The sequence below is a fragment of the Marmota marmota genome, unplaced genomic scaffold, assembly GCF_001458135.2.
Source record: "Marmota marmota marmota unplaced genomic scaffold, marMar, whole genome shotgun sequence".
Lineage (NCBI taxonomy): Eukaryota > Metazoa > Chordata > Mammalia > Rodentia > Sciuridae > Marmota > Marmota marmota.
Window position 1 is genome coordinate 42,603,896 of NW_025999900.1, and position 12,705 is coordinate 42,616,600.

The 12,705-nt window shown below is 53.1% G+C and overlaps 1 protein-coding gene across 2 annotated transcripts in view; it reads left to right on the plus strand.

Moving 5' to 3' along the window:
• The window catches only part of Jdp2 (Jun dimerization protein 2), a 39,194-nt gene extending 26,923 nt beyond the window's left edge, over positions 1-12,271 (plus strand). For both annotated transcript variants that reach the window (XM_048799013.1, XM_015494166.2), the window contains exons 3-4: positions 4,921-5,025; positions 11,150-12,271. In XM_048799013.1, the coding sequence (XP_048654970.1) occupies positions 4,921-5,025; positions 11,150-11,335 (291 nt within the window). In that variant the 3' untranslated portion in view covers positions 11,336-12,271. The remainder of the gene's footprint in view (positions 1-4,920; positions 5,026-11,149) is intronic.
• The last annotated feature ends 434 nt before the right edge of the window (positions 12,272-12,705 follow it).

The following is a 12,705-nucleotide window of genomic DNA, read 5'->3' on the forward strand; positions in this document are numbered from 1 at the left end:
ACTGAAATGAAGAATACGTTTGTGGAGAGAAACTCCAGCAGCACTTACCGGCCTCCTGAGCCAACCTCTAGGTGCACACAAGTCACCCGGGAATTGTCGGACACACAGACTCCAATTCAGCAGGTCTGGGTGGAGAGCGGATTGTCTAACAGGCAGCTTCTGTGGGCTGGTACCTGGATGTCCACAGACCACACTTGGAGTCGTGAAGCACCAGGCCTGAGTTGGCAAGAATTCAGTCAGAGCCAGCTGCGGGGATGGCCCTGATCCCTTGTCTGCCAGTCCTGACTGGGACCAGCACTGTGGGTGAGCTCGGATGGGTCACCTAGATATTCTCCCTTGCCCGACAGCTCCGTTCCTGTTCTATCCTGCACTGTGCCCCAGGTGGCCTATGCAATGGACCACATTACCCAGCATCCCTTGCACTCTGGTTTGGGTCGGGCTTGGCCACTGGGAGGTAGCAGCCGGGGAGTCAGGGTTTTCATTTTTCCCGTTCCTCCCTGCTGGATACCCACCGTTTGCTTTTTATGACTGCTGTTTAAGGGGCCTTTCTTCATCCAGGTTCTGCTGCTGTCCAAACAGTTGGTTCTAGAAACATTGCTCTCGTGAAGGATTTTTTCCCCTAATTACTGGGGACCATAACTGGGGACCATATTCTACTCTCCATTATCATCTGGCATCCCCTGTCTTCCCAAGAGTAGAACCCTGGTCTCCCAGATGTCTTTCTGGAAGTGCCAGAAACCTTCTCAGCTCACTCCAGGACTGTCAGGCACAATGGCACACACCATAATCCCTGCTACTCGGGAGGTTGAGGCAGGAGAATTGCAAGTTCAAGACCAACCTTGGCACCTTAGTGAGACCCTATCTCAAAACGAAATAAAAAGAGCTGGTGATGTAGCGTGGCGCAGTGGTAAAGCACCCCTGGGTTCAATCCCCAGTACACACACCACCAACACCACCACCACCACCAACAACAACAACAACAAACCCTCATTTTCGCTCCAGGCCACAGGAGGAAGTCGCAGGATAAATTCAGGGGTGCACATTATGAACCCCAGGGACAGGGAGCGTCTTCAGGCCTCTCAAGGAGTGGGATAGAAAGGACCAAGATAGTTTCTTTCTGTGTGTCTTTGCCTGTGCGCTGCTTGTCCCTCTGTCCACACCACCAACCTCTGTTCTGTCTGTGGTTCTGCTGCTCTCACTCATCTTTATCTCTGCTGGGAGCTCTCACAGGGCCAGGCCAGGGTGAGCAAGTGAGGAGCCCACACACGACCGCGAAGGAGACGCTAACTCTCAGGTGCTGACCCTGCACCTTCATGAGCTGCAGAGTGGGGGGGCTCTCCAGTGCGTGCAGGGTGCCCTGTGCTCGCTCACCCTGGCCCAGGCCCACTTGCTCCCCTGGTCTGCTTTTTCGTCTCTGATTCTGTCCGACAGCTCAGCTTCTCCCTGGTCTCTGCTTCTTGGTACCTCAGCAGCCTGATCTTTCTGTTTATGACCACATGGCTAAAGTTGGTGGCCCTACGTGTCTCCCAACCCAGCGCTTGGTACCTTAGTGAATATACTGAATACAGCCCAGTGGCCAGGGACTGGGACTTCCCTGCCTTTCATCAGGGGCTTGAGAACAGACTCTTTGAGGAGGGGGAGGGGTTGATAGAAACAAGGGCCCATTTGGCCATGGGTCCCCGAGTTTCTTCCTCTGGTGTAAGATGTGGCTCAGGGCACCCCTCACTGCCAGCACACAGTCTGCTTGGCCCTTGGGCCCTCCTGGGAATGTGGGAAAAACAGCCAGAACTGAGTTTGCAGACAGGGAAAGACATGCTCCTCTCCTCCAGCCCCGTCATGGTTCTTTAAATGCCCTGAGTGCACATCAGGCTGCCCCCTCCTCAGCCACCAGGGCTCTCCCAGCTGGGTCTGTAGAGAGCATCGTCCCCTCCAATCGGAGTTCTGCTTTTAGATGTCCAAGCTGAGTGTGGTACAAACAGTGCTCTAACCCACTCTGGCCAAATGCTCTAGAGAATTCGGGAAGGCTCAGGAAGGAGGAGGCAGAAGCCTTCACTCTGGAGATGCAAGAAGAGCCTGAAGGAGGACTTGGGGGGTGGGGAGGGAAGTGGTCCCATTGGGGGCCCAGATGGCGCCGGCACCTGTGAGAGGATCCTGGGGAGCTGTGGGGCCCTGCAGATCCTACTTTATTTTGGGGGGACCTCGACAACCGTTTTCTACATCTCCTCTGGGTAATTTTTAAACAGCAGTAGGAGGATTTAGGGAAGACACTGCACCAGTTTAATGGGGAAGGTGTGGCAAGGGGCTTTGGGGCCATGTCTTGTCTTATTAGGAGAGGCCAGCCCAGGTGAGGAATGAGTGCAGGAAGGCCTGGGGGTGGGCATGGGAGCTGGGGAAGGAGGAAGAGGGCTGCCCAGGCCCTCTGTCCATGTGGAGAGAGGCTATGGAACTGGGGCCTTCAGGCCCACGTGCACACTCCAGGTTCTGGGTCTGCTTGGGGTTCGTGCAGACCTGCCACAGCCATCAGTGCCCTGTGCCCCTGAATCTGGACTCTGCTTCTGGGGTTGCTGGGACCCAATGCTCAAGCTTTACTTGCCTTCTACAGAGACGAGGCCCTCCCTGCAGGGAAGGATCCCCTGAGCACTGAGGGAAAAGATTATGCAGATGCAACATGGTGCTAAGTTGCTTCATAGTGAAAGAATCCAAGCCGGTGGCATCGTCCGTCCTCTGGAATCCTTATTCCATTCATTCCTCTGAGTGACATCTGTGGAGCTCCTTCCAAGTGCCATGTTCAGATCCCTGTGTCTAGACCTGCAGGGAAGACAGGTGCCACGTAAATCAAGGGCGGTGGTGAGGTGCAACAGGCTCTTACAGAGCACAGGAAAGGCAGCTGATTCTATGTGGGGAGTCACAGGAGCCTTTGCAGAGAAGGTGACATTTACTCTTAAAGGCTGAGCAGGGGTTTACCAGGTGGGAAAGAAAGATCCTCTTAGTGGGGGCCAGGAAGGCCTGGCTGACTTAGAGAGGGCGAGACTTGGAGTAGAGGGTGGTGGTAGAGGGGGGATGGATGTGACTGCAGAGGGTGGGTGGAGCAACTCTGCCAATCTGGGGGTCGAGCTGGCCCAGTTAATCTGTTAAACTTCTCTCAGCGCGGGGCCTTTCTGCATTTGCTCCTGACTCTGCAGAATTAGGTCCTGTGCAGGGGTGGGGTAGGAGTCAGGCCTTGGGGCACAGGGGCGTGTCCCCCAAGGGAAGGCTGGAGGCCCAGCAGTGCCCAGCCTGCACACATCACCTTGGCAGTTTGTGGGCAAACCCTCTTGGCCGAGGGAGGGGAGATTGCACTGCCAGCCACTTCCTCCAGTTCCTTCCCTGTGCCTGTCGTCACGGTTACCCTAGGGGTGAGGCTGAGGTTGGGCGGAATCAATTTCGGCCAGGTTTCTATTTTCCCAGATGCAGGTCAGCCAGAGGAGCTGTCACTTCTGGTTCTGTTTCAAAGGAAGCCAAGGGGTTGGGAGGTGCTTGGGTGCGGTGGTGTTGACGAGAAGCCTCCTGGGGGTGAGAGTGGGTCAGCAGAAGCCCAGAGGTGGCGGGGAAGGAAGAAGAGGCTGCCCTGCCAGGACTCAGGCCCTCTGTCCTGAGCTCCTAGAGCATGCTGGGAGTGCATGAAGAGAGGCTGCTTATTTTCCTGGCCTGTAGCCCTTTGGGCTGAGACCTTGCTGCAGGCCTTGGGCTGCCAGAGTCACCCCCGCTCCACCCCCTGCCCTGCTTGAGAAGTGAGAGAGTTGGCAAGCCCAGGGCAGTCCAACAGCTTCTCTAGTGGCCTCTGACTCTGAACTGGCCCCAGCCCAGCCGGACCTATGAGTCCTCCAGATTTTCCTAATATGTAATGGGCAGCAGGAGTTACCATACCAAAGTGCCCTGGACGGACCGGGGCTGTGCATTCCAGGATTCAAGAGCAGGAGAAATGAAGCTCATGAAATCTAGAGTTTAAAATCCTGGCTCTGTCATTTCCCAGTTGTATGATCTAGACAAACGGAGTCATTGAACCTCAGTGTCACTATCTATAAGATGGGACAATAATAGCAGTTTCCTTATAAGACTCGATTATGAGAATTAAATGATGCACTGAAAGTATTTAGCAAAGTGGGCAACCGATGGCAGTTCTCGTTATCATCACTAATGAAGCTAACAACTGCCGCTTAGGCTCAGAGGCGGAGCTGGTGGGCGGTGGGTTTCTGTCTCCCCATCTAATGGGCTCATGCGTGGTGAGTTCCAACATGTCCTGGGAGAGAAGCGAGTTGGAGACACAGGAGGCCCCTGGGCTGGGCCCTGGAATCCCCCAGCTCCCTCACTGGCACCCTGAGGAAGAAGAAGCAAAGGTGAAGGGTTTCCCTGGAGCCATTGGGAGATGGATAGGGAAATGGATCTGAGAATTTGGAAGGACCAGGAGGGAGGACCATCAACATGGAAGGGCGTGAGGGTTTAAAATCTCAACAGAGGGTGGGAGGAGGGGGTTAAAGAATCTGGGAGGTGAGAGGGGTGCAGGTGGGATGGGAAAGTAGTGTCCGTGCCCAAGACACTTTTAGAGGAAGTGCCTGAGAACTGCTGGCCCGGAAAATCATGCCCGCAGGCCTTGGGTCGGGCGCGGAGAACAGGCCGGCCCGCCTGCCAGGTTCAGCCTTGTCAAAGTGGCTTCCCCGGGTCCTGGCTCCCTAACTCTGGCAGGCTCAGGTAGCCCACCTGGGGCTTGTGGGAGGGCAACTGCTCCCCGGGATCCCCACTGGCCTGAGAGGATCCTCTTAGCAGCAGCCAGCGGGCTGAACACCAGTGAGCGCTCGGCTGGGAAGGGGGAACTGTCCCTCTATCTGTCCCTGTGTCCCAGTTGGTCTCAGTGCCTAATCGGTGGCTCTGTTGCCCTCACAGCTAGACGAGGAAGAGGAGCGACGGAAAAGGCGTCGGGAGAAGAACAAAGTCGCAGCAGCCCGATGCCGCAACAAGAAGAAGGAGCGCACGGAGTTCCTGCAGCGGGTGAGCCGGGGCTGGCCAGCAGGCGGGGAGGCCTGTCCAGTCTTTGGAGCAGCTGGTGTTCTCTCTGCACAGGAGACATCATCGGATGGTGTGGAATCAATGGCCACACCCACTGCCCTTTCTGCCACCTGTATGATACCCTCTCCCAAAATCCAGAAAACCAAGGCAGCCTGCAGCAGCTTCTGCCCAACCTGTCACCTGGAAGCCTAGAAATCGTAGACCCAAGTGCCAGGTGCCACATGGCCCGGGACTGGCACTACCAAATTTGGTCCCTTGTGCCCACCACTGTTGTCTAGGGTGGGTGCTCATGAAGCCAGATGATAACAGCATGCACCTGGGCAGTGGACAGAGCCAGTTTTGTGCAGAGAAAACCACCTTCCCTTAACTACAGGTAGCTCATCCAGCCCTGGTCACCCACCAGCCCCACTGAAGAAGTGCCCCCACTCCCCACCCCAGGCTTGGCCGCTGTCTCTAGGGATCCAAGGCAGCCCTAGGCTGCTGAGCCTTTTCCTGATTTCCTGAAAGCTTATTAGTCCAAACCAGTACCCAATCATGATAATAGTAAATATAATAAATAATAGCAGTAACAATACATAATAACAGCATAAGAACAGGCCCTGTTCTGCCAGTATATAATAATTAACCACAGTTGCTAGCATTTATAAAGATGGCACTGTGCTAAGTGCTACATGAAATGTTTCTGATCTCATTTTGTTGGTTGAATAACCATATGAGGTGGGTGACTTTCTACAGATAAGGAATCCAAAGTGTGGGGAGGTCAAGTCACTCACCCAGGTCTCTCAGCGACTAGGTGGGATGAGAGCCCAGCCTGCGGCTGACCGCAAGCCTTTGTCCTTCACTCTGCCACACCGGCTCTAGTTCATTGGTTTACCAGTTGGTTCATTCGTTCTTTTGTTCATTCCTTGATTCCACAAGTGTTCGTTCACATGTGCTACATGTCCAGAGCTCTGCCTGGTGCACTCGGGGACAGTGCTGGACACTCTGCCTGCCCTGCAGCAGACAGAGCTGGGGGAGGCACAGAGGGCTAGAGAAGCCTCACCAGAGCTCCCGCTTCCAGAGGCCTGTCAGACCGTAGGCAGCAAGACATACCTGAGCCCACATACCAGTGACACACAGTGTGACATCCAGTCATTGCCAGACAGACAGCACTCACTGTCCTTCATTCCAGTAACACTTGTCAAACACCTACCATGTGCCAGGTCTTTCATAAATCTCCATGAATCCTTTCAACAGTCCAGTGAGATATTAACTATTCCCATTTTAGAGACTGACCTGTAGCTTGGAGAGGTCAAGTTACTTGCCTGAAGTCACAGATGACAAGTGGAGGGCGGGGATTCACTCATCCATTTGCTCATCCACCCGTCCAGCCAACTAACGATGGATGAGTGCCAGCTGCTCCTGTCGCACTGTGGATAAACAGGCTGCGTCTGCCCTGGGATGGCCGTGGGAGCTGGAGGAGAGTCAGGTGTTCTAAGTATCCCACTGGGAGGCCCAGTGTACTGTGGGAACTGCAGGGGGCCTGTCCTGGGCTAAGCCAAGGAACATCTAGGCTTTAGCTGTGAGATCAGAGCAGCAGAAGGAATAAGATGCTGGACATGGATGTAGGGGTTTCCAGGAAGGGTTCGTGCGAAGGTGGGAGGTGTTGCTTAGGGATGTGGTTAAGGCATTGACAGAATGTCCGTGTGGCTGGAGGTTAGGGAGCTGAGCAGAGCTGCAGAGGCAGGCGGGCCCAGAACTGGCGTTTGCGGAGTGGTCCCAGGTGCTGGGTTGCCTGGGACAGTCCGGGATTGTGCCTGTTGTCCTGGCCTAGTGACTAGGATGACGGTTTACGGAAAACCATGAGAGGGTTTCAGGAGGAGGGGGAAAACCTCTGAAGCATCCCTCTGGCTGGCTGCAAGGTGGGGCATGGGCTGCAGACCTGAGTAGTGTCCTTGTCCCAATGAGAGAAGATGAGGCTGGGAAGGTGAAGAGATGAGTGTCGCCTGGGGTCTGGGTGGGACAGTTTGAGGCAGCACTGTCTGGGCCCAAGTCCAGGCCCCCTACTCCCCAACCCGCCTGGGAAGCGGAGGCTGAGTGTCAGGTCTAGGCATAAGTGCAACTGTCTGTGTTAACTGTGCCTCCAAACCCCCGGACACCAGATCCTCCCCTGGAGGATCAGGCAAGTAACTTGACCTCTCCAAGCTACTGCATCTTGGAGAGTTCCCTGCCTCTACCAGCTGAGGCCCTGAACCCTGAGCAGGAATCAGGCCCTTAGAGGGGTTGGGTCCACACCTTGCAGGCCCTGGGGCTTCCCAAATGCCTCCTCTTCCTTTGTCTGTGGTCAGGAGCAGCAGACCCAGGTGTTCTGAGTATTATACTGGGAGGCCCAGTGTACTGTGGGAACTGTCCTTCATTCCAGTAACACTTGTCAAACACCCACTATACCATACCGCTGGCCCTGTCCAGTGCCTGTGCCTAAGGCAGGTTCTCTGGGTGTTGGTAGTAATGTCACCTCACGTTCCTATGGTGCTCTGCACTCTGCATAGCTCTCTCTTCTTAATGGTCACAACCACTCTGGGAGGAGACTAAGAGCCCCATTCCACTGAGGAGGATCCTGAGGACTCAAAGACTCACTCAATGTCACACAGTGGCTGAGTCAGTGGACAGAGAATCCAGGGCTTCCTCCGCTGTCTAGTGTCCTATTCAGGTTGCCCAGACTCAGAGGAATTACAAAACATGTTCAGAGTGGCGTAGCTGGCAAGTAGCAGTGTCAGAATTTTAACTTAGACACGTCTTTCAGGCTCTGAATGCCACACCTCGCTACTTCTCAACTCTTAAAAAAAGTTTATGGAACTCTATTTTATGTACCTTTGAGTAATTTTTTGACTTTTTAAAATATAAAGCAAGAGACTGTAGTGAAGTCTTTTGGGCCAATCATCATGTTTTCTGAGTCATCACTGAGGCCCAGAAACAGGGAGTGACTTGGCCGGGCCACCCAGCCCTTCACCTAATATTTCTTACTACTGACTTTGCTGACCACAGCATAGGAGACAGAACCTCCCCTTGCACTGATTCGGTTCTAAAACAACAAATGGTTTCAATTCTTCTAGAGCAATTAATGTCTACCAGAAGTCAAAACAACAAACACCAAAAAAAAAAAAAAATACAGACAGAATCATTTCATTTCCTAATTAACATATGGAGGTCCTCGCTGGTTCCTATTCATTCATTAGGAAAACAAATCGGGTAATTGCTATTACAAAGCCACAAGCCACTTCTACAATCATGATTAAAAAGAGAGTCTTCTGAACACAACTTACGGTTTCACAAGAAATAAATATGTAGCCCCAGACCCTAACAAAAGGGAAAGGTGGTTAGTGACATTGTGACAGCCAGGCAGACTTCAAGAGAGCCCATGGTAGGCTCTCACATTCTCAAACCAACAGACAGCTGCATTCCTGTGACAGTTGCCTGTGCAGAGCCAGTTGCCTCTCGCCTCATTGGTGTCAGGTGACACTGATGGGTTGTTTGGACATGCGGCTGTTTCTGGCAGGTGCATCTGTGTGTGATATTAATGAATTCCGCATGTTGGACACATCTGCTTGGTATCGGTTTTGACTTCAAGCTCGCTGCATTTCTGAACTTCTCTGCCCTGCCAACACTTTCCAGAACAGCTCTCCTGACAGACTCCTTCCTCAGTCTCAGGGTCAGCTCTGCTCCGTCTCCTCCATTCTCCAAATCCTGGTGGTCATCAGGACCTATTTTTTTTTAAACATCTTTCTTCTCTCTTTTTCATCTTATTGGGGATCAGTTCTTCTGATCCCCAAGATCATTGCCTTTTTTACAGATGAAATGACCAAAGCTCTGAGAAGTTAAGAAGTGTGCCCCAGACTCTGTTGCTAAACCCACAGGCTTTCCAGAGCTATAGTCTAGCTCTTAACTTGCCTTTCCTGCCTTCCACACTACTGTGTCCGAAAGTGAGCTGTGGACACCTGGACCATTTGTATCTTCTTTTTTTTTTTTTAAAGAATTTTTTTAATATTTATTTTTCAGTTTTCGGTGGACACCTTTATTTTATTTTATGTGGTGCTGAGGATTGAACCCAGCGCCCTGCGCATGCCAGGCGAGCACGTTAGCGCTTGAGCCACATCCCCAGACCCATTTGTATCTTCTTTATGCATCTTCTGCTCTCCCATGTCTGTGTCCCTGCTCACTCAGGGCTCCTACCTGAAGTTCTTCCCTTCCCTTCTCTACCCACCAGAACCAACTCATCTTTTAAGCCAAGGAGAGACCCTGCTCATTAATCCTCTTTGAAGGTCTCCTAAGCCCTGGGTGGCTGATGGTTCCTAGTAAGTTCAGAGATGAGAAGATCCACAGAGCCTTTGGATTCCCCAGACATTCTCTGTTCCAGCAGGTCCTCCGCAAATCATGGGTGGTGGGGTACCCTGAGACTCCTTGAGGCAGAAGCTCAGGAAAATTTGAGGACAGAGCTAGCACTTTGGGCTGGAGAACTGGAATGTCAAAAGTCCCCGGAGTCACTCACTGTGCAGGTGGCTAACATTGGCACCAAACTTCCACAGACTATGATGGTTTCCTGTGGGGTCTCTCCTGGCTCCCAAGGTAGATTTCTCAGAATCCTGAGACCCATGGACCAGGCCAGCTTCCCAGTCACATCTCAGCCTGTCAAATGAAAAACCACCATAACTGGTTTTTAATATCTTTCCCGAGCACTTTTTTCCCACTTTTTTTGAGGCTTTCTCCCTGGGTCTCTGGCCACGAGGCTTACCTTCCCCAGCAGTCAGGAGCTCATTCTGCCACCTTGGAGATGAGCACAAGGAACAACCCAGTGGACTGGACTGAGGAAGGCAGCCCACCTGGGGTGCGTGAGCCCCACTGAGCCTCCAGAACCCTTAGAGGGAGGCTCTTCCTCCTGCCCTGTGCTGTGGAGGGACAATATGATTGTCACATGCTCAGTTACACACAGCCTGCTCCTTTTTTTTTTTTGTATCAGGGACTGAACTCACAGACACTTGGCCAGTGAGCCACATGCCCAGCCCTATTTTGTATTTTATTTAGAGACAGGGTCTCACTGAGTTGCTTAGAACCTTGATTTTGCTGAGGTTGGCTTTGAACTTTCGATCCTCCTGCCTCAGCCTCCTGAGCCGATGGGTTGCTGAGTCTCTGCCCTGTGGCATTTTGGATGGGATAGTTTTCACTGTCCATAGCAGACTGGCCTCTGCCCATCCTCCCTGTCTGGTGACAACCAAAAAACGTCTCCTGACATTGTCAAATGTCTCCTGAGAGGCAGAGTCACTCCCAGTTGAGAACTAAATTGGCCTAAAACTTTGCTGGCCCAGGAATAAATTTCAGCTCTCAAACTGGTTCTAAGTGTTTAGGCATAGTCCCAGAAAAAAAAAAAAATCATTCAGATCTTTTCTGCCATTTTGTTGGACCCCAAGGCCCTGAATTGGTGTGGCCATCACCTGTCCCCACTCGACACATGACCCCAGCCCCACCAAGTCAACATCTCTTCCTTTGCCCAGAGCCTCTCCAGCTCAGCTGGAAGTGCCTTGGAAATCTCACTTGAAGTCCATCTAAACCTCACTCGGGATCCAGTAGGCTGCTTGACAGTTGCCCTTCTGTGAACAAAATGTCTATAGATTTCAGCAGGTGTGGAAGAGACTGTTTAAATAATTATAGACTGACATGACCACACTGGGGTTCCACAGGCCAGAATATCCCCATTATATATTTATCATACATCAGAGCACTTGCCATTGTACTGTCATCCTTGGCCACCACAGGCCTTCTGTGCACCCTCCACTAGATCCTCCTGGCCTCTGTTCTTTGCCCACCTTTTACTTCCTGTGCAAAAGCCCCTGAGGCCGAACATGAGTCAGGCTGGCCCCAGAATGTCACCTGGACTCATCCCACTGTGACAGTCCAGTGTCACAATGTCACTGCCTGCAGAAAGTAGTTAGCTCAGAGCCTCAACTGCCACAGGGAACAAGTAGAAAACAACGCAGGCGATACCAATGCCACCCGCAGGTGCCCCGCACCCACCCACAGGCAGAACCGCTCCGAGCCCACGGGGGAGTCTCACAGTGTGTGCCTGTTTGCGCAGGAGTCCGAGCGGCTGGAGCTCATGAACGCGGAGCTGAAGACGCAGATCGAGGAGCTGAAGCAGGAGCGGCAGCAGCTCATCCTCATGCTGAACCGCCACCGCCCCACCTGCATCGTCAGGACCGACAGCGTCAAGACGCCCGAGTCCGAAGGCCACCCGCTGCTGGAGCAGCTGGAGAAGAAGTGACCCTGGGCCTGGCAGAGGAGGAGGAGGAAGGGGAGGAGGAGGAGGAGAGACGGAGGAGGAGGGGGCTCCCAGACGGCCTTTCCTTGGTGCATGACAAACTCTACACTGAGGCTCAGCACGGCGGCCTCGGGCGGGCTCTGGCGTGGAACTCGGATCAGCCACACGCGAGGAAGAGCGGGCTGAGGGAACCCAGAGGGACCAAGCGCTGAGACCAAAGCTGAACTGCGGGTAGGGCTGACCTGCCTGGGGCGCGGCCCGAGGGAGGCAGGACGAGGCACCCGCATCAGAGAAATGCCCAGCCGGCAGCCTCGGGCGCGTCTCCAGCTTCTCTGCCAGCGCCACCCACCCGAGGGACCACCGAGCAGCCAGGAAAAGCCATGAGTTGTAACCAAAATGGAGCTGAGGATGGAACTCAGCGCAAACCTGCAATCGCCTGCCCCTAGCCCTCCCCTGACCCTGGTACAGAGGTGGAGAGGGGCGGGCGATGTCCCTGCCCGGGAGGTGGCAGCCAGGCGACCCTCGCAGGCCTGCTGGAGGTTGCCGTGGGCACTGAGGCGCGGGCGCCCTTCCAAAGCACACACTCACTGAATGTTTACAGACTGGCTGTCCTGGCAGGGCTTTCCACTGCACACGGTTTTTATACTTTCTTTTTCTTTTTCTTTTTTTTTTTTTAATATTTTTTACAAAAAAAAAAGATTTTATACAAGCAATATATATATGGATTTCTATAATCACTCGATGTGATACAGTATAAATATGCTATGGTTTGTTTGTTATGGACAGATATCCACCCATTATGGCCGTTGTGTGTAACTCCTAAGTACTGTAGTCTCTGGGTGTCGGGGGTGGCTGGGGCGGCTGGGGTACCTTTCCCTCCTTGTAAACCCTTCCTAGTACGCAGTCCTGTATTGCTCAGTAAAACATTGCTCTTACTTACCCAGCTGCCTCCTGTGGTGTCTGCTGGGGAGCAGGGTGCAAGGCGCACCCAATGTCAGAAAGTGTTTGGTTTCCACAACCGCCCTCCCAGGTAGGTATTATTCTACCCATTTTTACAGATGAGGAAGCTGAAGCTGAGGGAAGTTCAGGTAACCCACAGTTAACCATCCTGAGAGTACTTACTTCACTCATTCACTTCACTAATGCTGGCTGGGCGGTACTCTCCAAGGTACTGAGCAGTCACTGGGGAATCAAACACTCCTCCATCTTGTCCCCCTGGAGCCTATAGGCACTGGCCCATCTCATGCTGGCTCCAGGTGCTGTCTCATGTCATCCACACTGCAGCCCCGCACGGGGGCAGCAACTGTCGCTCATTCACAGGTGGGGAATTAGAAGCCCCTGGAGATTAAACTTGCAGCCATGATTTGTTGAAG